A 27,697-nucleotide genomic window follows, 5' to 3' on the forward strand; every position below is an offset into this window, starting at 1 on the left:
AATTGGGTGATCATAGGACAGGGGCTGACATCACTAAGATGTTTCTTAAAGTTCCAAGCCCACTGCAGAAGTATACTGTATCTTTTCTAGGCCAAACAACAGAGAAATGACAAAGTAGAACATATTTCCAGCTTTCAATTCCTGTTTGTTGCTCACTAAAGGAGAAACTGGATCCTCCTCCCACTCCCTGCTACCTCCTGTCCCCACAAAGCCCCGTGCCCCAGTTGTTCACTGGGCTCTATAGCCAGCTCTTTTCTGGGCCCTGATGCTTTCATGTAGGCTTACCTGCATTACAGGGGAGGGATGCAGAAATAAGTTTAAGGAGCCATGCAGCAGGTGTACCTACAGTCTAGCTAGGAAAGCAATCTCAATTGGTGTACTTAACAGGCCCCAGGCTCCAACTTCTACTCAAAAGCCTTGTTACCATCTCACCATTTATAGAACTGCCACAAAGTAAAGGGAGAATTACACGGGTCTACCTTAGAAGACACATCCCTCATCTCACAAACACCAGATAAACATCTGTTTATTATTTTTCAAAACAAAACAGAAAATCTGGGGGGGGGGGGGGAATTCAAATTTCCATTGTGGTGGAAAGCTGAATTGACGTAGCTGATCTGAACTGTCACCCAGGTTGTCCAGTCTGTACCATGGATGGACTCTGGACTGAGCTGTGACTAGAGCAGAGCTGCAAGGACACTTTGCATCAGGACAGCCATCAGAAGAGCTGCAGGCCAGCTTTGAGCCCATGCAGTTGTCCCTGGTTCCAGACAAGGCCCTCCAAGTTGCCGCTGCTGCTGCTGCTGCTGCTGCTAGAGTTGTTACTGCCTCCATAACAAGCGAGGCTAAGAGTGCTGCAGAGAAAATGGGCAGTCAGTCAGGGAAAGGGGCAGCTCTAAACTCTGGAGGAGCTAAGGGGACTTGACTTGTGTGTGCCCGTGGGAAGGGCCAACCTCCTGCTTGTCTTTATAAAGAAAAATAGTAGCTATTCTGACAAATGATTTCAGGTGAGAACCAGGGTTGGCTCTGCTCTTGTCCCTGTCCATTGCCGGTCCCCACAAGGAAGAAATGGAAGCGTAGAACTTTTCAAATGAAGCATTAAGTAAAACTGCAGTACGGAAAATAGGTTAAATCCATGTAGAGCTATACTGCTTAAGATTAAGGGATAGAGGTCCCACCTTAGCCCCAGGAAGATAACAGAGTGGCAGCCTCAGTAGGGCCTCTTTCCAAGGTCCTAGAGCTGAGTGTGGACCCAAAGGACGCTGGGCTGGATCCCTCCCACATCTAACAGCTAGTTAAGGGGCTCAATATGAGGCTTGGGATATAGAATTAATGTGATCCAACTCCACCCTATATTTTAAGACTGCTTGAGGTACACAACTACCCTCTGTCTCCCTAACCTAGCTCAAAAAACACTCGAGTTCCCGCTTCCTGTAGATCAAAGGTCCTTCTGGCTAGGTGAGGTGCCATCTAGCTGAGAGCTAAGCATCAGCCTTCACTCAGGCAGATCTACAGTTTGAAAAAAAAAAAAGACCTTAGAGATGATAATCTAGCCCCATCCCTTCCAATCATGCACAACTTTACAGACAAGGAAAGTGAGGTCCAGAGTTGAGTAAGAAAGGATCTGCTCAAAGTCACATAGCCAAGTCAAGGGTAAAGCTGAGCAAAGAAGTAAGGGTGGGCATTTCATGAACAAACTATTAATAGAAGAGGGCTATAAAGCTGGGCCAAGTCAACAGCTCCACCAGCCCACACTTCTCTCTTTACACCCTGGCACTCACTGGGCCAAGCCTTCCTAGGGCCAGGTTAGTGGGAGGAGAAGGGCCTCTTACAATGGAATCCCACTTGCAATTGGCTTCCCAGGCTACCTCCTCTATTCATCTGCATCTGGGGCACTTGGGTTCTAGAGACCTCTCCCAGAATGCCCAGAATGAAGGGGAGTCCAAGTCATCGCCTGGGGAAGAAGCAAGCAGAAGAGGAATGAACTCTCAATTCCAATGGCCCCAGACAGATGCATACACAAAGACTAGCCTCAAAACTGGACTCAGCCTGGAAGGGGTGCTAAATCATCTGTGTGCCCACTTCACTGGGTCCCTGTACTCCGGTAAAGGAATACTAACAAGGGCGCAGCCACTGACTCATCCGCCCTACTCTGTTTCCTCTGCATCCATCAGGTGGCAGTCAAACGGCTGAGAATCCCACTGCCATAGCTACTCACCTACTCCTGGACTTGGAGGGTTCTAACCGGTGCTCCACAACAGGTTGGTCCAAAAGATACATGGTGTCGTAATTATCCAACATAAGCTCTGTTGGGTCATCAGTCTGACCTGGCATTCGGCCTATAGGGAATGTACCCCATCGCACGTCTTCTGTAGAACAAAGAGAGGTGGCAAGTATGAGCTTGTGAAAAGTCAAAACTATACTCAGATTCCATCTTTCCTAGTCAGAATGGCAGTCATTTTTAAAAAAAAAAGTAACAATAAATGCTGATAAGGATATGGAAAGGGAACTCTCATACACTGCTGACAGGAATCTAAACTAGTCCAACCACTGTGGAAGTCAGGATAAGGATTTCTCAAAACAAAAACAAAAACAAAATAACAATAAAAACCCAGAGAAACCTTATTTACCTAAAGGACTTCAAACATCAACATATCACAGAGATATCTGCACATCAGTGCTTATTACAGCATTATTCATAGTAGCTAAACCATGGAACCAACCTGGGCGTTCAAGAACAGAGGAGTGAATAGAAAAGGTGATATATAAAATCAAGTTTTTCAGCTCTAAATGCAGGGCGTTTACCCACCAACCCCACAGTTTCCCAGAGTTTTCTTGAGTGCCAGCAGCAGGAAATATCAGATAGAAGGATTTGGATTGTGGAGATAATCAGATAGAAAATAAAGGATAGCCTCGAGAGGGCCTGGAACCTATTCCAATGAGCCCTGTCTCTACCCTAGGGTATTTATAGAAATGCCAAAGTGTGAAGCAAAAGACCTCCCCCCAGAACAGCCAAGTGCAGACCATCTCGGATATCTGCACTCAGGTCTGTGGTCCAATCATCCTCTCTATGCAGACCTGCTGGGTAAAGCCACAAGGAACCTGAAAACGGGCTCCCACAGGTCCCCCTTTCTTAATATATTAAAAAATAGCTCATTATTAAGAGCTCACAGCAATCTCCATACCTGTTACACCTCCCACTATGGAAGTAGAGGATGATAAAGATGGCATTTCTTTTTTGGATTAGGTCCAAGGTGACTATAGCAGTCTCTAGGGGCACCAAGCCCATTCTACACCAAAAACTCTTTTTTTTTGGTTTTTCAAGACAGGGTTTCTCTGCATAGCTTTGCGCCTTTCCTGGAGGTCACTTGGTAGCCCAGGCTGGCCTCAAACTCACAGATATCCGCCTGGCTCTGCCTCCCGAGTGCTGGGATTAAAGGCGTGCACCACCACCGCCTGGCTAACACCAAAAACTCTTAATGCAATTGCAAACCTAAAGAATCACTTAGCTTCATCATTACCATTAACAGGTTAACATAAATATTGCTATACATAGTTACAATTTTCTCAATCTTATATCTCAAAGCAAACTCTTAACAGAACCATTTGAATTAACATAAATGGTGCTATATATAGTTAACAATTTTCTCAGTCTTACAATTTTAAGTCTTAACAGAACTATTTGGATTTTCTTGCTAACAGAACATAGGAAAACCTTCTGATGTATTCACATCAAACTTAAATATTTCCTTTAACTTCACAAAACCAGAGTGCATTAATATCAATTGGTTAACATAATTTCTGCAAACATATATTCAATCTTAATTCAGTCATAATTCTTCCTTTTCTTTATAAACTTTTTTAAACAAAACCTCGAACCTAGTTAGAAAAACATAAACTTAAATTCCTACAAACCAATATTGAAAAGCAATATTCTCAATCTAACCATTAATACTTTGAAAACTTTAGCAAAACATCCAAAAGCAGTTTCTTAATAAAACTCTTTACACTTTAAAGGAATCTCTTGGTGTACACATTTGCATTTCTTACTAACAAAACATAACATTAATCCACTCAAATAACAAGAAAATATTTTTTTAAATTAAATAGACTAAGGAATATTACTTCTCCCTTTTCTTTATAATTTTTTTAAACAAAATCTCAAGCCTAGTTAGAAAACCTAAACTTTTCCATTTAAACAGTTTCATTTGTAACACAAAACCAGTTCCATAAGTAATTCCATTTTTACATAGACAGTTCCATAAAACAGTTCCATTTTTAACACAAATAATTCCAGAAAACAGCTCCTAAGTCATCACAAGTAAATTCAAAATTGTCCCATTGCAATGAAATCACTACTGTTCATTTCTTATGTCCCCAAATTCAAATAATAAATTCTGGTACCAGCCTTCCAAATATGAAGAAATCTATAACAAAGACCTTTTTGTATTTTTATCTCCTTTAAGTTCAAAAAAAGTAAATTCTGGTATCAGACTTCAACTTCCAAATATGAAAAGACATTTTACAACCAAGACTTTTCTGCAGTTAACAACTTTAGTTCAAACAAGCGTCTCTGCAACTTTCATTCTCAAGTCAGAGAACTTTTTAGTTACACTAATATTTTAAACTGCACCGTTTTTTGCTGTTAGCTCAGGTTTTTCTGTGTTGCGTTGATTTTTCACGGATCTCAGCTGCGGATGCAGGTTATGCTGGTTCTGGCGTCCGCCATTCTTAGATTCTTAGCGGCTTCTGGAGCTTTTGAAACCATTCAGACTGCCTGCTGTGCAGTCTACTGGGACACTACCTTCTGTGTCTCAGGTTTCTTCACCATATACATTAAGCATAGACTCACACTTAACATTTACACTTTTTCACAAACTTACATATAACATATTAATATCTACTTATTTATACTCCTTAAGGAAACTATAGAACTACTTTAGCAAATATATATCTTATTTACTTCTTATATTCATTCTATATTCTTATTCAAACTTACACTTACAACTAGCATCTTTACTTCTTATAAGCTTATTACTACATGTCTTAAGACTACCTTAGATACTTCTTGCAAGCTTATATTCTTAAACTCTATAGATCTATTTTACAAACTTATATAGGGCTACAATTAGCATATATCTAACTTAGCAAACACCTAAAGATTTAACACTTAGGAGAGATTTAACATTTTCTAACAAGACAGAAAAATGTTCTACTTTTTACCCTTAATTATCATCACTATCTCTATTAGATTCTCTTAACTAAACAGGAATTACACACATCATTTCTAAAGTTCAGAGCTTATTGTCAACTTTGATATTCTAAAAGTTCTTGATAGATTGAAACGAGTGTAATTCTTTAATAGCTCTCTCAACTCTGGGATTTAGTGAGTGTTGCTAAACAGTATTTTATGCATTTCAGATCTTTTACAAAAACTCTATTAAGAGGTACGTCAGTTTACAGCAAACCCAAAAAGGAAGAAAAAAGAAAAACCTTGTAAGGAATATTCTGTTTCTGAATTGCTTAGCTAGTTATTTCATAATAGTCAATTTCCCAACAGGAAAAGATAGTTCTCCACTCTAAACTGGAGTGAGGCTCCAGACCTGCGGCTTTCAGCAGGTCTGAGGACAATGCCAAAACTTAGTTACAATTCTCTCAAGCTCCTCAGCAGTCTGGAAGTTTCTTTATACTCCTACTATCCCCAGACTGCAGGATGGTACCTCAGTATCATAAAAATTGATTTAGTTGCTTTTTACACTCATCACCAAACTCTGATACAATTTTCCCCCTTCTTAATTTTTTTAAAGCTGTATTTGCCATAAGTTCTTTAACAATGCTGATGTTTCTGATAGATTTTTATTAGCCTAATATTTTTCACCAAAACTGCTACTATTCAAAGTTAAGAACATAGGTGTTCTTTCATGAAACATATCCTTCATTAGCTTAACTCGGAGAAAAAGTGTTTTCAGGATCTAGTATTTTCACTTCATTAGCTTTAACCCCTGATGTTAGCAGCTGTGACATTTAGCATTGATTTCTTATAAGAAACTTTCAGGTATGAAGCAACTATTTTTTAAGACAGATTTTCTGAAGTTTGTTTCCATCTATAAAGTAGTCATTTCTTTTTGAATGCCTATTTGTCTCCTTATTAGATTTGCAAAGGAATCATTCAGCATGTTGTTTAAGAGGTAAAGAACTTTTTTTAATTTCCTATATTTCTTCATATCTAAAACAACGTTCAGTGCATAAACTGCTTTCCCTTGTTTTAAGAATTTTAAAGTGGCTTGTTGACAAACAGTTTCCAGTTAGAGGCTGTCCCTTTACCCAAATTCACCACTTCACGATGAGAATGAGCTTCCTGTTGAACTACTGTAAATCTCCTAGCAAAAATTCTTGCACAGCTATTAGGGAAAATAAAGTATTTTCTACAAAGTCGCAAAAAAACAAAAACAAAAACAAAAACAAGAACAAAAAAAACCCACAAAACAAACAAACAAACAAAAAAAAAAAAAACGGGGGATCTCCGAGTCCTGTATCCTTTCAATTTTTCATTGGAACTGACATTCAACAAACTCTTAGATGATTTTCCTCCTTCTTACCTTTTAAAAGCTGTATTTTAAGTTTACTATGAACATATTTTTGAGCTGACAAAGTCTTTCAGGGCAATTGCTTTTGCAAGGGGAGATTTGAACCAAGCACTTTAAGTTTTCAATTAAAGGACATTGGGAGCTTTTAGTTTGAGAGAGAAAGATTAAGGCTTTTTAGAGAGATTTTCCAAGAAAAGCTTTTAGTTTAACAGAAAGATTTTTTTCCCCAAGAAAGAGAAAGACCAACTTTCCCCAAAACTTCTGAACTTTAAACTTTTTGGCTTCTTACACCCACATTTTTGCCTCAGGGAGAAATCACTTTCTCCTGCCGCTTGACTTAGCATTTCAGCTGTCCCCAGACCAAAAGCTTCCATAGGAAACTTTTTTCTGCCCAATAAGCTCAAAGAAGAGCTTTTTTTTTTTAACTACCCATAAAGCTCAAAGAAAGATTTTTTTTCCAGTTTGTGTTCATAGCCCCCAAAGTGGTCCAATCATCCCTTCTATGCAGACCTGCTGGGTAAAGCCATAAGGAACTTGAAAACAGGCTCCCACATCTAAAGAACTAAGCCACGTTTGAAAGAAAATGGATGCAACTGCAGAAAACCATATTAAGTAAGCCAATCTCAGAAAGACAAATATCAGGCGTTCTCTCAATTGTGGTTTCTAAATCTTATATAGATGCGTGAAATCATGTACTATATGTCTGACATTAATGTACACATGTTAGCTGTCAAGGGAAATGAGGTAAACTAATGAAAGAGGAATACAAAATGAGGATAGGGAGGTATGATGACAAATACATTTAATATACAATGTACACTTTCATGAAAACTTAAAAGATTAATTTAAAAATATTAAAAATATTTCCAGAAAAAAAAGTTGGCTGATGAGCTGGTTTCCCTACTGGTACACAGGCTCACACACACCCCACCCCCTCCCCACCCCCCCACCTCCCCTCACCCCCCACCCCGATCTACCTACCCAACTCTCTTAACCAATTCAGCTTAGGCTTTCTACATATCCTTAGGTTCTGTCCTCACTATTACCACTTCTCAAGAATACCCCTCTGTACATCTTAGCACTCCATCACCTTAGCACTTTCTAATTCTTACCCGCATGTGTTTACATTATACACATACACACAGCTATAGATATTTTTGTTCCTTCTCACATTCTTCTCAGGGAGATCACTACAAAAACAAAGACATCTTTAGATGTGGCTGTATCAATGCATTAATTAGTGGAAATCCCAGAATTCTCACAGCATATCCTCTCCATACCCACCAATATTGAGGATTATCTGAGTGATCAAAATTGTTTATACAGCTATACCCTCCATGATGTGTTTGAATGCCATAGCCTTTCTTAGTGGCCTTGCCCAAAAATACACACCCTTAAGGGTAGATACTATTTCAGAAGTTACACGCTCCCCATGCTCTGTACATGGTTATCACTCCCACCGATGCACAGAAAGATCACATTTTCTACCTCCCAAGGATATGTGCAGAAGCATATACATCCCACTTAATGACTGTCTCCTACTCCACTTGATGCTTCCCACAACTCTAAATAGGTACAAACCCCAGAAATCTCTATGTCCCTATTTCTTCACACACATACACACAGAGACAGACCGGCAGACATACACACACATACACAGACAGACAGACAGACAGACAGACAGGAACGCACATACACACACACACACACACACACACACACACACACACACACGGAAAGAAAGGAGAGGAGAGGGAGGATGTGAGCAAGGTGGGGAGGGAAGGACTTAACAGCATGACTTTTCCTAATTCATAATCCACAACTTCCCCAAAACATACATACATGAAGATGCTTCACTTTGGGATGAAACCTAATTCTCCCTGTCACTATGCCTCTGGATGTATGACATTTTAGCTTTGGATCAATTTGTTATGCAAAAACCATAGAAGTCACTCAAGGAGGGTTGTTCCTTATGTATCAAATTATCATACTGTATCTCATAAATATACACAATTACATGTCAATTTAAAAAAAGAAGAGCACTTGCCTAGTCTGAGTATTTCCTGGGTTTGATCCTCAGAATTGTACATATAAAAAGAAAAGAGCTACCCCTCTATCTGCACATCTCCGTAATCCTGGCCCTTATAAGAACTTTTATCTGTCTTAATGATCTTTATCAGCCAATAATACAGATATCTTCACACACAAGGGTCACCCCCACAGGATCTATCTAGCACTGAGTTGACCATTCCCATCACCAACATTCCCAAACCTATGTATATTATTGCCCATATCTCTTTAGTCTGACATCCTTGTATATGTCCCCTCAGTGACAGCACAGAGCCAATTCTAAATGGCTCTCACTGCCTAGTCACAACTCCCTCCATATTCCCTTCTGGATCTCATGGTTCTTAGCTGATTCTGCTTTCTCTTCAGAAAACATATACAACACTACAGTCTATTTGAGATTCTCTTCACTGCCCCTACTTTTCTCTCACACCCACATCTAACCCCACCCCACCCCACACCACAGATGTAACTGTTCCTGTACCAGTTCCTCTCCCTTTTGCTATTTACAAAGACCCCCAACTTCAACCTTCCTTGCCCTAAGATACTTTTCTGTTACTGTGTCATGATTTACCTATCAGATGTGGACACACAAACACACACAAACAAACACGCACGCGCACACACACACACACACACACACACACACACACTCACCTCTGGTTCTCCCACTGAAGAGATTTTATACCACAACTCTTTCACACCTGTCCTGATAGGGCAAAGGCTACAGCTCCCCCCAAGAGCTCCTTCAATGACAGTCTTGAGTCTATCTTACTCCTTACTAGGCCCAGCTGTTTTCCTTCCCTTCTCCATGCTTTGGTACACAGACCATGCCCCTGCCTCTAGTTTCCTTGTGCACGTAGATATGTACCACCCCATATTGACTGTTCTAGTTGTTCCATGTCTGCCTTCCTTAAGGCTCCTCCTCCTTAAACTAAATGAAGTCATTCAAAAGACTACCCTCAGAGTAGCAGATTCAAGCACCTCACTCTCCATCATCAAGCTTACCCTGCGTCCCCTCTGGGCTTCAATCTCATAGACTTGGATGAACACCTAAAATCTGAACCATTCTATTTTCTTTTGATCTTATCTCCAGTTCCAATACACACAGCAAAAACCAGTTACCACCAGTCAGCCTCCATGTGTACACAGAAAGCACTCAATATACATGAAAGCATGTGCCCTAATGCATATATGGCCCTGGCCTATCATATTCTTTCGTTCTTACTGCCCAGGGATCACACACAGGTACTTATAGCTACTTATATGAAACTGTGATCAGTCTGACAGTGGTCCCTGATGCTTATATACTCCAGTCTAAGAGAGAAGCCATTTGCTATTCATGTACCTGGTTGCCTATGGCTTGTCATATACTATCTACATCTTGTTCCTTTCTCATCTATTCTCTAGGGTGAAAGAAAGCCTCAACAGTCAGCCAGCAGAACACAGTGGTATGAAACTATAACTCTACCTACTCAGGAGGCTGAATAAGGGTCACTTGAACAACAGCAGTGTAGGCAACATAGTGAGACCTCCATCTCAAAAAGAGTTAAAGCTGGGGATAGTGGGGCACGCACTCAGAAGGCTAAGGCCACAGGATCTCAAGTCTGAGGTGACACTGTGACACTCAACCTTGAGAGGTGGGGGGAGAGGAAGAGGGAGACTGAAAGCAGAGGAGGGGCCAACCAAGAATGGAGGGAGTCAATGAAAGAAGAAAGTAAGTGGGTTTAAGGGCTACTTACCAGAGCTTACTTGCCATGCTGACCCCTGCAAAGCTTCTCTTTTCCGGGAAATGGTCCTAGTATTCTCAAAAACGTAGGACTCCTTCATGAGAGAGAAAGCCCCCAACTCCATTCTATCTTCATCATCATCTTCATCATCATCGTCGTCGTCATCATCATCATCATCATCGTCGTCATCCACTTCCTCTTCTTCCACTGCCAAGTCATCACTTTCCTCTACATCTTCCTCCATCTGATCTTGAAAAACCTTTCGTTCCTCTTCCTCATTCTCCTCCTGCACCTCCTCATTCTCCTCCTGCTCCTCTTCCTCCTCCTTCTCCTCGTCTTCCCCTTGCTTGGCATCCTTAAGGCTGCCTTGCTCCTTCTGCTGAATATTTTCTTCAGACTCACAGTTGGCACCAGATGGTTTTAGGTCCTGATGTAAGGTATCCAATGTGTATGGACTTTTCCCAGTGGAAGAGGAACCTGTGCTTGTCTTTGCCGCACCATTCTCTCCACTCTGAGTATAAATGGAACAGACACGCAGCAGCTTCTCCTGCTCCCCATCTGGCAAGACCTGTCCCATGGCTTTGAAGACTCTAAGCAAATGGAGGGATGGAGTAGGAAAAAGGTCAAGGTCTCAAGTCACTCCACAGCCCAACACTGGGGTTTCAACTTCTTCTCTGAACTTCCACACCTGCCTTTGAAAGGCAGCACAACAAAGAGAATGCAAAACAGGACCATGTATGCTAGTGCAGCTCTCTGCTATAGCTTGACTTCTATTCTCATTAAATGAAGACAATAACGGAATGTAATTTCTAGGGTTCTTGGGAGGAGGAAATAACGCTCACTTAGAATGCCTGGCAGAGTGTCTGGCACAGTGACAGGCAATGAGTGACAGCTACTAGTCCACACTGAAACACTCCATAAATGTACAAATTAGCCCAAATGGGCATACGGGGCTGGAAATCAGAATGGGAGAACATTCTCTCCTTTGGGTGTAACTGAGGAATCTGTCCTGAGGGTCAAGGATATATGGTGGGGAGAGTGTGCTGGGCTTCTTCTGCATGGAACACAATGTGTGATTCCTTATGGGAACAGCTACAGCCCAGTCTGGAATGGAGGGAAAGAAAGAAAACAGCAGCAGTTGACAGGACAAAGAGAATGTGGAAGGGAGGCCTGAGGAGCACCATGAATTGGCTACAGGAGCTCAGGGGAAGCAGAAAGCACAAGGAGGGAGCAGAGACTGGGAAGGCTTCCCGTAGGTGAGGCTCAGGTGCCCAGGGACAAGAGGGTGCACACTGCCTGTGGCCAGAGTGGCCTGGCTAGAGGGCAAGGCCTGTGCTGGGGAGCTGTGGGAAGAAGAGAAGGCTGGGAAGGGAAGTGTGTGCATCCTTGGGGCAGGCCACCTGCCAACTCTCAGGACAGGTCAAAGTCGCCATTCCTGAAGATCACCATGGTAACCACATGGAGGATGGCCAGGGCAGGGCAGCCCAGAGGCAGGAAGACCAGGGGGCACCTGTTTTCACAATTCCAAAGAGTTGGTTAGGGAGGACCTGAGGTACTGTTGGTAGACACGGCAGGGAGGAAGCTGTAAAGGATAGACCCACAAAGACCACGGCTTGGTGACCAACGGGAAGGGTCCAACAGAGGAGAATTCACCAAGGTGATACTCTGCACATAACAGACGACGCTAACAACAAACCCACTAACAGATACAGAGCTGCTAGGGAGGATGAGGGTGAGCACACCTCACAGAGCCTGGCCCCTAAGAGGTAGCCGGCACTGTGGCACACACAGCAGGATGGAGGGATGGGGCAGATCCTTCTAGAAGTGTAGAGTGCGAACTGTGCATGTTTTCCGGAGGGAGCACAAGCAGCACATGCAGACTGGTCACATATGGCTGCCCACTGCTCTTTGGGGACAGAACTGGGATCTACTGACTAGACTGGGAGTCCCTGTGGGCAGGACCCACTTCATATTCCAAGAGGACACTGGTTCAAATTGAATTGATCGGCTGGCTGGGGGAAGCTCCTGAAATGCTTACAACTTTTTATGTGAGGAGAACCAGGAAGCAACCCTACCCTCTCCCTGCCGTCCATTAGTGTGATTAATAATAAATATCCCCAGGCACTGGATGCTGGCAAGATGCCTGGTCACTGCTGCTTATTACCCGTCCGCTGTCCCCACTTCCAGCCTGCCCATTAGGTGCTGTGCTGATAGGAATCACAAAATGTGCCTCCTCCCCGAGTATGCCTGTCCCAGCCTGGGACTGAAGTCATGGGTTTGGGCTGGTGTTTAGACCCATAGAACTCAGGCCTCGATTCTCATGCATTATCAACAAACCACTGTGATTTTAAGGTACTTCAATCTTCAGTCCCTAGATACCTTATCTGTCAAAATGTATTATACTTCCACCTCCCAAGATTGTTGTGTCAAATTAAAGGAAATAGCCTATTGAAAAAAGAAACATGATGCCTGATACTTAATTATCAGTGGTAACTTTTATATTTTCTTTGAAAAAAAAAAAGAGTTCGATAATCACATAGTAGTAACAGGTTTTCTGCCATATTTCAATCTATGTGGATCATTATAGAAAACCTCAGACCTAAGGACAGACTACAGGGACTTTTGGTCCTAACTGCAGCGTACCTAGGCACAACCCCTCTATTTCCCTCTCTGTATTATGAGTGATTTGATGTAAACTCACTGATTCTGAGAAAGGAATCGTACCCAAGTGAGCTGCTATTACTGCTGGCATGTGTCACATCCCTCTGATATGCTTGGGTTGGGAGAAGATCTGTGGTTCAGACTTCTCCAAGACCAGCAGCTTCCACTCTGCAAGCACTTAGGATTGGAAAGTACCTTCAAGGCCATCTATCTAATCAAACCTCTCCATTCTGCTCTTTTCACTCCCTCCCCCAAGTACATACACATCCTACATTCCTTCTGCACTTTTTAAACTTCCTTAATTTTTCTCTTCTTGAAATGTGCAAATGTTTCTCCTTTGATGTTCTAGCCTAACTCCTTCAGAAACTGCTAATTTGCTTCCCCATTTCTTTTTTTGTTTGTTTGTTTTTTGTTTTGTTTTTCGAGACAGGGTTTCTCTGTGTAGCTTTGGAGCCTGTCCTGGAACTCACTGTGTAGACCAGGTTGGCCTCGAACTCACAGAGATCTGCCTGCCTCTGCCTCCTGAGTGCTGGGATTAAAGGCATGTGCCATCACCATCCGGCCTGCTTCCCCATTTCTTAATCCTGTCACTTATAGTCCAGAGTTCACATATCTGACAACGTGGCTCTACAGCTTGGTCCCATCTCCTGAAGTTCCTGCCTTGGTTGAATTTGCCTGTAAGGCCACATTTTTAGTTTATTAATAGGACTGTAGCCCAGATGCCACTAAGGGTTTAAGAAACACTTTTGGATCAAATAGATGAATCAGGAAGCTAACACAGTCTTGGCATCCAGTCTCCTACTTCACTCATTCCTCAGACATTTGACCTACCAACACAAGCACTGTTGGTAAGGTGATAGTACAGGCTATTTCATTCAGTTCAATGGCATTTACTAAGGCCTGTTTGGTGCCTGGATTTGTGTGATATGCTGGAGTACATATAGCTGATGCAGAGCTCTTGCCCTTGCAAAGCTTAGTCTAGGAGAGGGAAGGAGACATTGGGGGGGGGGAGACATGGCAACATAAATCTCAAATTTGGAAAATATTTAGGAGTCAACAAAGGATAGACTGTTCTAGCACCAAGTGAGATCTGTAACAGTAAGGGAAGATACCTCTGCCATTGGCCTGCCCATCCAAAGGCAGATGTTGAACATGCAGTTAGTTGAGCAGAGGAATCTGAATTGCAAAAGAAAAGGACTAGACTAAGGAGATGTAGGCTGAGAAGTTTATATGGTCCAGAAATAAGCCCTGGCATTTCTAGGAGGGTGTGGCATCCAGCATTAATGTAGCAGATATAGAAATTAACGAGGAGACCTGGTTTGGATAATTAGGTCAAGGCGGCTTTGGAACTGAGTACCACCAAAACTGCAGCAGGTTAAGGAGGAAAAGAGGAGTGATAAAATCAAGACGAGTGAGAACCACTTTTTGGAGATAGGAAAAGAAAAAGTGCCAAGCTGGTAATAAGCAAACAAAAATATGCATGGTCAAAGCAGATGTGGCTGATGTTATTACTCTTTTAAGATGGAAAAAAAAAAAAAACCTCAGACACATTCATAAAGGGTAAGAACCAGCTAAACAAAAGAGAAACTGGGCTGGGGCCCCAACAATGCTGGCAGAATTGACTCCAGAGCACAGACAGAAGAACAGGTTTTGATGCAGTGCGAGGCCACCTCAAACTGAAGATTAGTGGCGTTGACTGCAGAGGATTCAACTTCTGGTACATGTCTTCATGTACTGGAGGAAGCTAGGGTGAAATGGAGGGACTTGAGATCAATGGTATGTGTTTAGAACAGTCTCCAGGCCTGGAGGCAAAGTGGTCAGTAAACAAATGCTCAGACACAGAACTGAAGCCTAGAATGCGACGAAAAACTGTAACTCTCCAGTGGCAGCAATGAGCAGGGCTATGTGCTTTTTTCAGGGAGAACGCGGCTGGCTACCCAGGCTGAGGAATGGAAGAAACAGAGCAGGGAAATCAATCCCAGCTTTAGAGTCAGCAAGTAAGACGATGCTGGAGGATCACTAGAACAGAAGGTGCTAAGGATGAGGGACATGACTAACTACAGACAAGACTGAGGAAGCAAGAGGAAGGAAAGAACTAAAGGGATGGAGGCTGGGACACGGGTCACAAGCAGTGTCAAGGGACAGGAGGGTGAAAAACAAAAGGACAAGACATGGCGGTCACCAAGTAGGATACTGGGATGTTAGCTTTCAGAGCAAAGCTCTGAATAATGGAACTGTGCTGCTACATACGGTGGAGAGTGCAGATCTCTGGAGTTGAGAAACTGCAAGGTCAAATGGGCCACTCAAATGAAACAATACTGCTCCAGAAAGCAGGAAGAGAATCAGGTCCTAAAGGCTTCCAGGAGAATGAGGGAAGTAGCTTAGGGCCAGGGACTGACAGGGAAGAGGGAAAGGAACACAACCATGGATCTTTACAGGAATCAAAACAACACTCCAATTGACCACACAACCTAGAGAGAACTGAGTTAAGGGGACTCAAAAGAGTTATGATTACCATGACAAGCACGTCCAGAAACACAAATATAATAGGATGTCAGGTTAAACCTTCCTTCTGCTGAGACGGCCCGGGGGATTGTGGAGTAACTATCCACGGTACACTTTGGTAAGCAAATAGAGGAGATAGCACTGGGCTTGGAGCCAGGAGACCCGGGTTCAATAACAAACACCAGCTCCCATTTAGTGTGCACTTACTCTGGCCAGGCCACTATGCTAAGCATTCTTACACAGACTCAGTTAGGCCAAGTCTTAAACTGAATGACCATAGGCAGCAGCGCCCTACCCCTCCCCTTTCCAGACTCCGTTCTCCCATCTGTTACTGGAGGGAATGGGATACCAAGATAGAGCCTTCCAATTCAGCCAGTCTAAATGCTATGAGGCCCTGAGGCTTCCAGGGCCATCCCCTATTACCGGACGGAATTAAGACTTACAGCTGAAGGAGTTGGGGGCTGGCCCAGCAAGGTGAGCTCAAGCAGGACTCAACCACCTGGGGCCACTCAAGGGCACTAGAACAGTTGAACAGCCTCCAGCTCTTTCTTGCTTCCCACTGGCTTGCAGAAAACCTCCGAGCATTCCGTCCTGAAAGAAAACAAAGAGGCTTAAGATAAAAAGCCATGTGAGTCCTCCACCCAGTCTGTGACCACAAAAATTAGGCTCAATCTCTCATCCCCCCCAAATCTCCACCCTGCATTTTCCAACTACTCAAAGCATCCAGAGTGCCCGGTTTACGTGGCTCTGAGAAGACAAAGGAAGAGAGTGAGTTGTCCACTTCTCCCTACAGGACTCTCCTGGACAACTTTAAACCTTTAACAAGGGAGTTGCCCACATGGTGGTACTTTACACCACTGCTTGCGATGCCCTGGGACTAGGGCTAGTTTTCCTCACCAGTCTTGGTGTTGGCCACGATCAGCTCAACGGTCCATCTAAGGATGTAGGTAGGCCGGATCCCACGGTTCCCCAAGGTAGACAACTCAGCGAACATCCTCTCCAGCAGGGCCTGTGTGAAGGTCTGGGAGTGGAGGCCCCTGAGCAAGGGCTGCCAGAACTGAGAGAATGGCTTTGGCACCAAGACGTCATTCAAGTCGATGTTTTCTGGTTTGTGAGGGATACCCGTTGACGGACGGGAAGGGCAATGGGATCAAGAGCAAGAGAATGAGAGAGCACCGAAGCAAGCCAGCAAGAGGGGGCGGGGGAGAGAAGAAAAAATGCACACCAAAGAGAAAGAGCAGACACACCCACGTCCCAACAACAAGAATTGCCATTGCAGAACAAGAGGGAAGGAAAGCAGAAGAGCAGGGAAAGAGAAGGCAGTTAGTATCTGGGAAACAACAACTGATACAAAACCAAGTATAAAAGAAAAAGAGCTCTGTTTCTGACTTCAGCTTTGTCAATAACTCACTGTGTGATTTTGGTTCAGTAACTTCCCCTTTCTGGACCTCAGTCTGACCATCTGTAACATGAGGATGTTGGACTAGATGACCTCTCAAGGCCCTTCCAATGCTGCTGTTCTAGCTCTCTAGCTAGTGGCTAAATCATATTTAACAAGGCACAATAACAGTGTTAAGAAACCCCTACCCTACCCACCCCAACCCACCTTAACCAATTCAAGGCCATCTAAGGAAAGTCCCACTACTACACATCAGCAGGACTGCCTATTGTGTTCAGCCAAAAGGGCTGACGTTTCAGCCCACCCCACCCCACACTCCAGCCTACTTCTGGAGTTCCCACACAAGAAACACAGAACCCTAAGACTGCAGTGAACACCCAGGATCCTACCTTCATACTCTATCTGCAAAGCTGCCAACTGCTCGAAAGTGGGAACGAGGAAGCCGTCATCTAGAAAAGCATCCAGCACAGCATTCCTAAAGCAAATGACAGTAGTTTAGATAGGCATGGTTGCACATGCCTACAATCCCAGCTATTCAGGAGGCACGGGGGCAGAAGCAAAAGCATCATTAAGTTCAGAACCACCCTGTGTAACATAGCAAAACTCAGTCTCAAAGGAAAATAAAGGTGCCCTTTCCAAACATGCTGCATTGTTTCACTGGTTATTTAAAGTTGAAATGACTTAACGGTACAAAAGCCATAGCCAATGGCACAAGACTTAACCTGGTGTGCCTAAGGGCCAGGGCCTGATTCCCAGCACCAAAAAGCAAGACAAAAAACAAACAAAACACACACTAGAATGCAAACCGACAGAAGACTCACCTATTCCTGCAACACTTCCCAAACAGCTAATGTCTCTGGTTCAAATGGCCAGAGTACCAGGGGGAGAGACTAAGCAGGTGCCAATAGCTATCAGGCTTCCGGCTCCTGGGGGAGGGACTGAGCCAGAGTCTGGAATCAGCGGGCTTTGAACAGTCATGTACCAAGCACACGGTGATGTAAGGCCCATAAATGAGAGCAGTGGTGACTGAGTAACTCAAATCACAGAAAAAAAAAGTCTTAGGCTGACAGAAGAAATTAATGCCTGGGTTAGACCTCAGTTCCTACAATATTTTGTTTCTGCTGCCCATTTGTCCTCTACATATTCCTTTCTTACTAGCTACCTTCTTTTAGATCCTAGAAGTTGAAATGTTAGGTACTCAATTGCTAGTTCATATATGACTCAGGACTTTGTACTGAGAACCCAGATCAAAGTTAGAGGGGCTGAAAACATCAGCAATAGGAGAGATTTCTCAGCTTCATCTAGCTCAAATTAAAACCAGCAACAGTGAATTCTCTACAGCTACTGGCTTGCTAAGAGCCTCTCCTAGCTGACTAGGTCTAGAAGGAGTCAATAAGCTTTCACGATGTCCTAGTATCCAGAGGGCTGACAATATAGTCAGTTCCTTCTGTCCATCAGACCAAGTTTGAGAAAATAATTGTCCTTCCAACAACCATCCCTCATCTCCTCAGGTAAGTAGCCTAGAACTTAAAGCAGCCTACCAGCTGTCTGCTCAGCACAAAAAGGCAGATATTACTATGTAGGGCACAGGGGTAGCTCTTCCCAGCTGTTGGGGAAGCTGTTCCTCTGACTTTTGCTGAAGGGTAGAGCCAGGAAGTCTAGCATGGGCAAATTCTAATAAAAATGCCTTTGGAAGGATGGTGGGATGCACACATTTAATCTGAGCACTCAGAAAGCACAGGCAAGTAAATCTCTCTTCGAGTTCCAAGACAGCCTGGTCTACACAGTGAGTTTGAGGCCCGCCAGAGCTATATAGGGACCCTGTCTCAAAAAACAAAACAGACAACCAAAAAGCCCGTAACAGTACCATCGTTTTTGGAACTAATCTTCTGGGAATAAAGACAAGATAACAAAAGTAATCCCAGCTTACAAGCTTCCATCCAAACTCACCCACATCAGATCTAGTATAGATTTTTTTTTTCAACTCTGCACTTTAGATAGCTTTTAGCTTTCCTTCCCTGGAGGGACAGCATTACCTCTATAGTTTTGGGTTTTGTCTTTTCTTTCTTCTGTTTTGACACTGTAAATCAAACCCGAGGTTTGTGAATACTAAGCAACTGCTCTACCACTGAACCACACCACACTCGCAGCTTTCTTTCCTCCATAGGTTGTTGGCAGTGAGTCCTCCAAAGCTCTTTCAAACTGAATATAGGCAGAATACCAGAGAGCAACATTTTCGCCTACTCTGGTTGAATTGAGCATTGTTTGCGGGCAGAGCGACACACAGCCATACTGAGAGAGGAAGGAACTTAGCCTCTAGCAGCCATCCTGAGAAGGCCTTTCCTTTGTCTGCCTAGGCATGGCTACCTAAGAGATACTGACATCTTCCAAGAGCTGTTTGAAAAAACAGACTAGCAGTATCCCAAGACTAGGTAGTGAGGTGATAGATTCAAAGCCTTTTTCCTTTTTCCTTCTTTTTGTTTTTTTGAGACAGGGTTTCTCTATTGGTGAAATTATTAAGGCCACTCCACGAGTTAAAAGGGAGGTTTAAGCCGGGCAGTGGTGGCGCACGCCTTTAATCCCAGCACTCGGGAAGGCAGAGGTAGGCAGATCTCTGAGTTCGAGGCCAGCCTGGTCTACAAAGCGAGTTCCAGGAAAGGCGCAAAGCTACACAGAGAAACCCTGTCTCAAAACACCAAAAAAAAAAAAAAAAAAAAGGGGGGGGGAGGTTTATTTTGTGGGGTAACTTACAAGTGAATGGATAGTTTACAGAGTCTGGGAAAGGCGTGGCACAGTCCAGTGGTGTTCTCTGGAGAACTCTGCTCGGTCTACCTCCAGTATCCAGGGTCCAGGAACTAAGAGAGGCAGCTCATCTGGAACCTCGGTCTTCAGCGTCCTCTCTCAGCCCTGCCTTGTAGGCGTGACTGTTACCAAAGCCTCAATGGGGGTTGGAACTTCCAGGTCGAAGCTGGAATGGCTACCCACTACATTTCTCTGTGTAGCTTTAGGGCCTGCCCTGGAACTAACTCTATAGACCATGCTGGCCTCAAACTCACAGAGATCCACCTGCCTCTGCCTCCTGAGTGCTGGGATTAAAGGCGTGCGTCACCACCACCAGGCTTCAAAGCCTTTTTCAATTTGCCAAGACTGCTACATTCCATTTGACAGAGGAAAAGGATTGCTAGGGAAGGCATGACTATAGGCATTCCTAACGCTGGCTGTTCTAGTAACTCACAGCAGGCAGCCTGGTAGATGGCATGGCTGGAAGCAGACCATACCGAAGATAGTCATGATACAGGGGAGGAGGATTGCCTCTAGGACTTCCTACAACAGAGATCAGCTAGCTAAAATATGACAACTGCTTTCTTTCTGCTACTAAGAACTGAATTCAGGTCATTGTACATACTAGGCAAGCATGATACCACTGACCTATATCCCCAGACACTTTTTTCCCTCTCAACTATTATTTTGAGACAGGATCTCACTAAGTTGCCCAGCCTGGCTCTTAACTCATTCTGTAGCGCAGGCTATGAATTTGCAAACCTGCCTACCTCAACCTCCCAAGTAGCTCAAATCACAGGTCTATATCACCAGGTATGGCTTGGAAACCAATTTTAATGAGGCTTTTATCCTCTACCCAGAGGGCAGGTAACCCAGAGTTACCACGTTACAAACCTGTTCTCCCATGAAATGCCCTTGAGTTCTTCCAGGATACACTGTACACGTGGGGAAAGGTTATTCCACACCTTAACAGCCTGAGGTAAATGCCTATATTTCTCCAGCACCTGACAGCAAAAAAAGTCCATCAGAAGTGTGACTCTGCCAAGCAACCCACCCCAAATTCCTCCAGGATCCCTTCTCATAATACCTGGGCACTGCCCTTAAGGAACAGTACAAAGCATGCAAGATGGACCCACAGCTCCTTTATTGGCCCAGCAACTACAAATGACTACATTTTCTCCTTCTCCCAGTCTCACCCCTCCAAATCCTCTGTGGTTCCCACTCATCAGATTCTCTAATACAGGTGTCAAGTGGGAGGATATGGTTTGAGATGAGCAGAGATTTGGGGGCCAAAGGGTAAGGAAGAAACAAATTATGGGAGCAAGAGAATTGTTGAGACTCGTGTTCTTATCCTAGTTCTATTATGAACTGTGGATATAACCCTGACTCTGTACCTTCCCTCATCCAAGCTTTCAATCTGTCTGTGGAAAAGGGAGAATAAATAAATTGGCTTCTGAACCTTGCTATAAAAAGTGCACCTAAGTCTCCTCTGCTCTAGGGAAGCTCGTACGCCCCACCTGCTGGTCATCTTGAGAATCACCGGGCTCTATACTGCAGCACATTTCCAGTTCTCAACAGCAGAACAGATAGTCCATCAAACTTTTCCCTTCCATCAGCTCACAGGATCATCTGATTAGACTCTGCTGGTCTCCTTCCTAGTTCCCACCCCCTCCATGAAATACCTTCACGCTTTGCCACTTTTCTTCCAAATTCTCTGAGAAGTTCCCTCATGCTTTGCAACTTTCAAATTCTTTCTCAAGATATCTCTCTCAGGTAGCTGGCAAGAGGGAAGAAATGGCTGAGGCAGGTGACGACAGCATTCTGCATCAAGGCCACTTACCTTAAACTGCTCCTCTTCATATGATACCAGCAGTTCTCGTGCTTTTTCTGAAAACAGAATGGAAGAAAGTAGGGAAGGAAGCCCAGTCTCCCATTCCCTCTGAGAATCTGAGCCTCTTGTACCTCATTTCTTGAGCTGTTAATCGGGAACTAAAATTCCTTCCCCTCTTACTTCACATAACTCAAAAAAATGACAGGGCAAATGCAATAACCATTACACCATGGAAACTCTGCCAGTAAGACAGTTTGTAACAGTAATTTTCTATGCGGGGACTCACTACAGCCCACAGAAAATGTTCTATCAGGGAAATAAGGAGTACTGATCCCAAGCTCGAGTGTTTAGGCACACGGGCCCCTCTGCCCACATAAACACCTACCATACAACTCCTTATGTCTTGGAGATGGTTCTGGGTGAGAAGCTGACTCCATGTTGTCCTCATTGTTTGCATCATCCTCGACAGCCAACTCCTCCTCATCTCTGTCATCATCCTGAGGCTCTGGTTGCTCTTCCACTACATCAACAATAATCTCATCTTCCTCTTCTTGTTGTTCTTCTGTCTCTATCTGGTCCTCTTCCAACTCCCAGGTCTCTTTCAGGGTATCCTCCAGTTGACGGCTCCAGTATGTCTTCTGGAGCCAACTCAGGACAAAGTTGCAACCTAGAAGAGGTGGGGGGGGGGGATATGCCATAGGACCAACTATGGATAAGTAACTAGCAGGTCCCCAGCTCTCTGGGCCTCTACTCTCATTCTGTATGCATACATGGGAAAGTCTAAGGAATTAGAGACATGACTCCAGGGCTCCAATCTCAAATATCCACATAGAGCCTCTCTTGCTTTAGCCTGTTCTTTGCATTCTCCTGCTCACTAGTATCTTTCCTGGGGGCGGGGGAGAGACTAATACTGGCCTTAGATGTGGGTGCCAAATAAAGCAAGGGGTGGTAAATGGGAGAACTGAAACCTAGCTACATCAGCTACTTACATGGCCTTAGCCAAGTCACTTTCCTTTTCTAGATCTCAGTTTCCTGATTACAAGGGAAGAAACGACATTAGGGATTTTTAATCAAGATGGAATGAATATAAAAAGAATGCCTGAGTTCATGACACTATGGTTTACACCCCTTAAGACTACAAAACTACCTAAACAGCAAAATTTAAGAGGAAAAAATACCCTACAATTAAAATATCAAAAAGGACCAGAACACTGGGGCTACAGAGATGGCTCATCAGTTAACAGCAATTGCTGTACCTGCAGAGAACCCAGGTTCAGATCCTAGTGCCCAGCCAGAGCAGGTGGCTCACAACTGCCTGCAACCCTAGTTTCAAGGGCCCAGCAACCTCTCCTTGGCTCCACAGGTACCCACAGACAAACAGCAAACACACACTCATGTACATAAATAAAATAACTCTAAAATTTAAAAAAGGACCAGAACAGTACACTGCCAAGCCATATTGAAACCTGAGACAAGGTAATACCAATCCTGGTTTCAGTTTTCATACTTTCATACATGGATTTTCCCACATGAAAATACTACATACAGTGATCACTAAGCTTGTCAAGGCCCCTTACACTGTAGCCAAAATGAGTCTACAATATATTTCACCCAAGTTCTGGTCCTGATACCAGATATAATCCTCCTTTCTGTCCCCTTTCCCCAAATGCCACCTAGCCCAGGCCCATGAGCTTAACTATGATAGGTATCACACTCGCTGACACTCACCTCTGCGGCACTCATTTATATGGGGCATTTTCTTGTGGGTCAGCTTGTGGCGAAGTTCAACAACCCAGTCTGGAATGTTCACCTGATTAGGGGTGGAGGATGAGTTTAGTTAGAAAATAATAAAGCTTGCAGAAACTCAGGGATGAATCACCCTGATGATCCACCCCCAGTGAAGATTCCAGTCTTACTGATAATCAAGATTAAAATGCAGGAATATATATATTACTGCTCATTGGAAGTAGTGTTAAAACAAGAAAAGGCAACTAACTACCTCCACCCATTCTCCTCCAAGAGATTCCTGTGAATAGGCATTAGTAATTACCTTCTCAGCCTCCCTTTACCCTTTCCTTCTTCTTAGGTGCCTTTATCCTTCCTTGCCTCCCACAAGAGCTCCGGAAGTTTTGTCATGGTTGAGAACACACCCACCCTCACAGCCCCTACACAACTCACTCAAGCCAGAAATACCTGGCATTTTCCCAGCACTCAGGAGGCAGAGGCAGGTGGATCTCTGTGAGTTCCAGGCCAGCCTGGGCTACCAAGTGAGCTCCAGGAAAGGTGCAAAGCTACGCAGAGAAACCCTGTCTCGAAAAACCAAAAAAAAAAAAAAAAGAAAAGAAAAGGAAAAAATGTGCATGGTCAATAAATATTTGAAATACTGTTTAACAGCCTTAGCTATTAAGGAAAAATAACTAAACTTTTTTAAGATTTGATCTCAACCCAGTCAGAATGGCTATCATTAGGAAAACAGGCAAGAGTAAATGCTGGTAAGGATGTGGGAAAAAAACGAGTACCCATATTCACTGCTGGCAGGAGTGTAAACTGGCCACTATAGAATCAATATGGAGGTCCCTAAAATACTAAAATTAAAATTATCATATCAAAAAAATGAATTAAAAATTATCATATAAAAATTATCACCTATACCACTCCTGGGCACATACCACAGAAATACTTAACACTTTCACGTTTACTGCTATCCTGATTCACAATAGCTGCAATATATAATGAGCCCATATGTCTATCAACACAGACATGAAGACAACATGGGACATATACAGAACGAACTTTTTTTTTTTTTTTTGGTTTTTCGAGACAAGGTTTCTCTGTGTAGCTTTGCGCCTTTCCTGGATCTCGCTCTGTAGACCAGGCTGGCCTCGAACTCACAGAGATCCGCCTGCCCCTGCCTCCCGAGTGCTGGGATTAGAGGCATGTGCCACCAACGCCCGGCCAGAATGAACTTTTATTCGGCTGTAAGGAAAAGTGAAAGTATGATATCTTCAGGAAAATAGATGGAATTGGAGATCAGCATGCGAAACAAAGAAACTAAGCCAGACTCAGAAAGTCAACTAGTTCATCAATTTTCTCATATGCAGAATCTAGATTTAAAATGATGTATGTGTGTATATGTGCTTAGGGCATGAATACAGAAAGCAGACTGTTGCGAAGGGAGAAAGGATCTACTGACGGGGACAAGAACATGTGAGGCTAATGGCGTGTGACATGCAAGCAAACAGAAGGATTATTTGAGAGAAGAGGGGGAACAGGAAAGGAGAGCAGAGAGGGACAAATAATAAAGTATAATGACACATGCATGAGTGTTGTCGTGTGTTAACAACACCACAAAACTTGAAAGCTATAAGGGTCTGAAGCTCCTACTCGGTCTACCTGGTAGTGAGGAGATGAATCTGTTTGCATATGTTACTCCATGACCCATTTAGGAAGCCCTCCTAGAAAAAGAGACTGTGCAATGCCATTTTATCACACATACCTCCTGAGCCAGGTACTTGAGGGGAAGGTTAGAACATTTGGTCTTCCTCTCCGAGATAAGATTCACAAACCTGGGTTGGGAGAGAAATAAGTGGCAGAGTACAAAAAAACGGTTTTAGTCAAAATTCCTTGTGAAGTTACTAGCATCTTACATTTCTACAATCTTTTTACTGACTGTCCTGTTCTTATGATTGGTGTCAGCCAGAGCAGGGACATTTCTACCCACCCAACATTTACTGAGGAATGTGCTATGTACTACAACAATACAGATAAATAAGACACTGCTCTGGCCTTGACAAATTTAGTCTGGAATAATCATGACTTATTATGGTAGAACACAATATGCTATAGATGTCAAAACAAATGACTACATCAAATGATATGGCGAGAACAGATAAATGACAGAAACAGAGGGCAAAGGGGAAGACATCAAGACAGAGAATAGAACTGTATAAGGCTTTGAAACATGAAAAAGCTCAGGGGTAACCCTCCCTCAACGTGTATGAAATTGTCAGAACCACTATGATTCAGTTAAGTCAAAAACTCCCAGCCTATGTCTTTTCCACATTTCAGCAACCGCTCAGCTTTCAGAGGGGGAGAGAAAAGGGAAAAAGGTAGTTCAAGGAGCCCACTCCACCCCCATCTGTATGTGTGGTGGTGGTGGTAGTGGGTATGATAAGATGGTTGGACAATTCACAATAAATTACAGCAATGAACCACTCCGAAATGTCTCTCTGAGCTGGGAACAATGGTGACTAGGGAGGCAAAGGCAAGAGGATCTCCATGGCGTAGGAAGCCCACCTCAATTACAAAGTGAGCTGCAGACCCATAGGGGCCACATAACGAAACCTTGTCACAACAAAGTTCTTGGGGAGAAGTTAAGAGAAGTTAATAGGGCCGGGCGGTGGTGGTGCTCACTTTTTAATCCCAGCACTCGGGAGGCAGAGCCAGGCGGATCTCTGTGAGTTCAAGGCCAGCCTGGGCTACAGAGCGAGATCCAGGACAGGCACCAAAACTACACAGAGAAACCCTGTCTCAAAAAACCAAAAAAAATAAAAATTTTTAAAAAGAGAGGTTAATAGGGAAGGGGAAAAATCAGATTGTCAAAGCTGGATTGGATCTAAGTACCCCACATGTTCTGAATTTCATGTCCATTCACAGACCTACATATATTCCAGAAGGGAGGGAAACACAGAAGAGAGAAGGCTTTCTGGAAAGGAGGAAAGGATTGTGTGGATAAGCAGTCATGACCAAGATAAACAATTACAGGTTGATTCACACACAAAGACCCACCCACGGCTTCTTGTTTCAGGTAGCACCTGAAGCCAAGCTTTTTGTAGCCATGTTTACCCACCTCCAGTTCCCAAAGCCACCCCCCCAACTCTTACCCCATTCAGGTCTTACCTGACCAATGCCATGCCATAGAGCAGTCTCAGTTCATCAGTGCCCAAGCCACCAGTTACATCCATGAGCTTACATCGTACCAGGTCAGCAGTAGAAGCCACTGCCAGGGGCAGTTCGTTGCCTAACCTACAGGGCCAGAGTCCAGCACCATCATAAAAGTCCTTACATTGTTCCACCCTCTACCACAGAATCTTAGTTGTTACACTACACTCCCATTACATATTAAAAAGCGCATGGAGATACAAAACACTGTGGGAAAGACAGGGTAAAGTCCCTGAGATCCAACACAAATAAAAGAAGTAAGAAGCTGGCTGGGATACACCGTACATCTTAACTGCTACATTCATCAACAGCTGTGTGGACACAGTCCATTCTCTCCCCCTCAAATTATTCACCTAGAGAAACCCCAAATCTCGATACACTCCCCCACTTAAAAGGAACTGAGCAGCTACCTCAATCCCGCGTCTAACCTAAAGAGTCACAGTCCAATCTCTAACTGGAATCAGAAAGCCACATGTAAACCTACTCCTTTAGCTCTGGCTCAGGTCCCCTCTATTTGGCAAGTAAAGCTTAAACCTCACAGGTACAAAAACATTAGGCTATACATCCTATTTTTCATCCTCCGGATGAGTACACGAGCTTGGCTGCAACTTCACCCCCAGGCACTTGGGAGAGAGGCAACCTTAAGGCAATTTCAGGGAAGGCTATCGAAAATATGACTGTTGGGGAACTCAGCCAAGGAAGGAGTGAGGCAGCACCAGCACCCAGGCAAGAGGGCTGACCCGGCCGCCGCCTTACCTGCTCCTCCACACTGTAATACGGTTCAGCGCGTACTGCTGCAATTTCTGATCATCACAGAACAGATAAACCGTCACTTGATCCCACTCAGCCCTGCTGAGCCAGGAGACCACGATACTCTCAGGACACGGCGGCTCAGCCTGGTCCTCTTTGAAGGACTGCCCGTCCCACGCACGCCACACGCGGTCCATCCCCTGGGGACCAAGACCAGGTCTAGTCCTGGATTCCCACCAGAAATGAAAAACGCCGTGTGTCGCCCGCCTCCACAACCTTCTCGTTAATGTGCGGCCCTCGCTTCAAACGGCGGCCACCTCACCAGCCAATCGGAGAGCGCGACCCCGACGCAAGCCCGCCTCTCAGCGTGAGGTTAGCCAATTGGAACGTGGGACACGGGGCCCACGTGCAGAATTACGCCCTCATTCGCCGCCGGAAGTGTTCT

General features: G+C 44.0%; 1 protein-coding gene and 1 pseudogene across 2 annotated transcripts; one reads left to right on the plus strand and one right to left on the minus strand.

Moving 5' to 3' along the window:
- Positions 1 to 499: 499 nt before the first annotated feature.
- Las1l (LAS1 like ribosome biogenesis factor) lies at positions 500 to 27,580 on the minus strand. 2 transcript variants are annotated; one of them, XM_028888875.2, is made up of 14 exons: positions 27,259 to 27,580; positions 26,461 to 26,586; positions 25,058 to 25,127; positions 23,290 to 23,371; positions 21,947 to 22,228; positions 21,571 to 21,617; positions 20,625 to 20,734; positions 17,339 to 17,424; positions 16,962 to 17,012; positions 16,448 to 16,654; positions 15,994 to 16,141; positions 10,397 to 10,974; positions 2,219 to 2,369; positions 500 to 854 (listed from the first exon to the last, which is right to left on the minus strand). In XM_028888875.2, the coding sequence occupies exons 1-14, from the start codon at positions 27,447 to 27,449 to the stop codon at positions 719 to 721; spliced, it is 2,265 nt and encodes a 754-aa protein (XP_028744708.1). In that variant the 5' UTR covers positions 27,450 to 27,580; the 3' UTR covers positions 500 to 718. The 2 variants fall into 2 exon arrangements, with proteins under 2 accessions (XP_028744708.1, XP_028744709.1); XM_028888876.2 differs by lacking the exon at positions 16,962 to 17,012.
- LOC114706480 overlaps positions 27,539 to 27,697 on the plus strand; it is a 31,138-nt pseudogene continuing 30,979 nt past the window's right edge.

The sequence above is a fragment of the Peromyscus leucopus genome, chromosome X, assembly GCF_004664715.2.
Source record: "Peromyscus leucopus breed LL Stock chromosome X, UCI_PerLeu_2.1, whole genome shotgun sequence".
NCBI lineage: Eukaryota > Metazoa > Chordata > Mammalia > Rodentia > Cricetidae > Peromyscus > Peromyscus leucopus.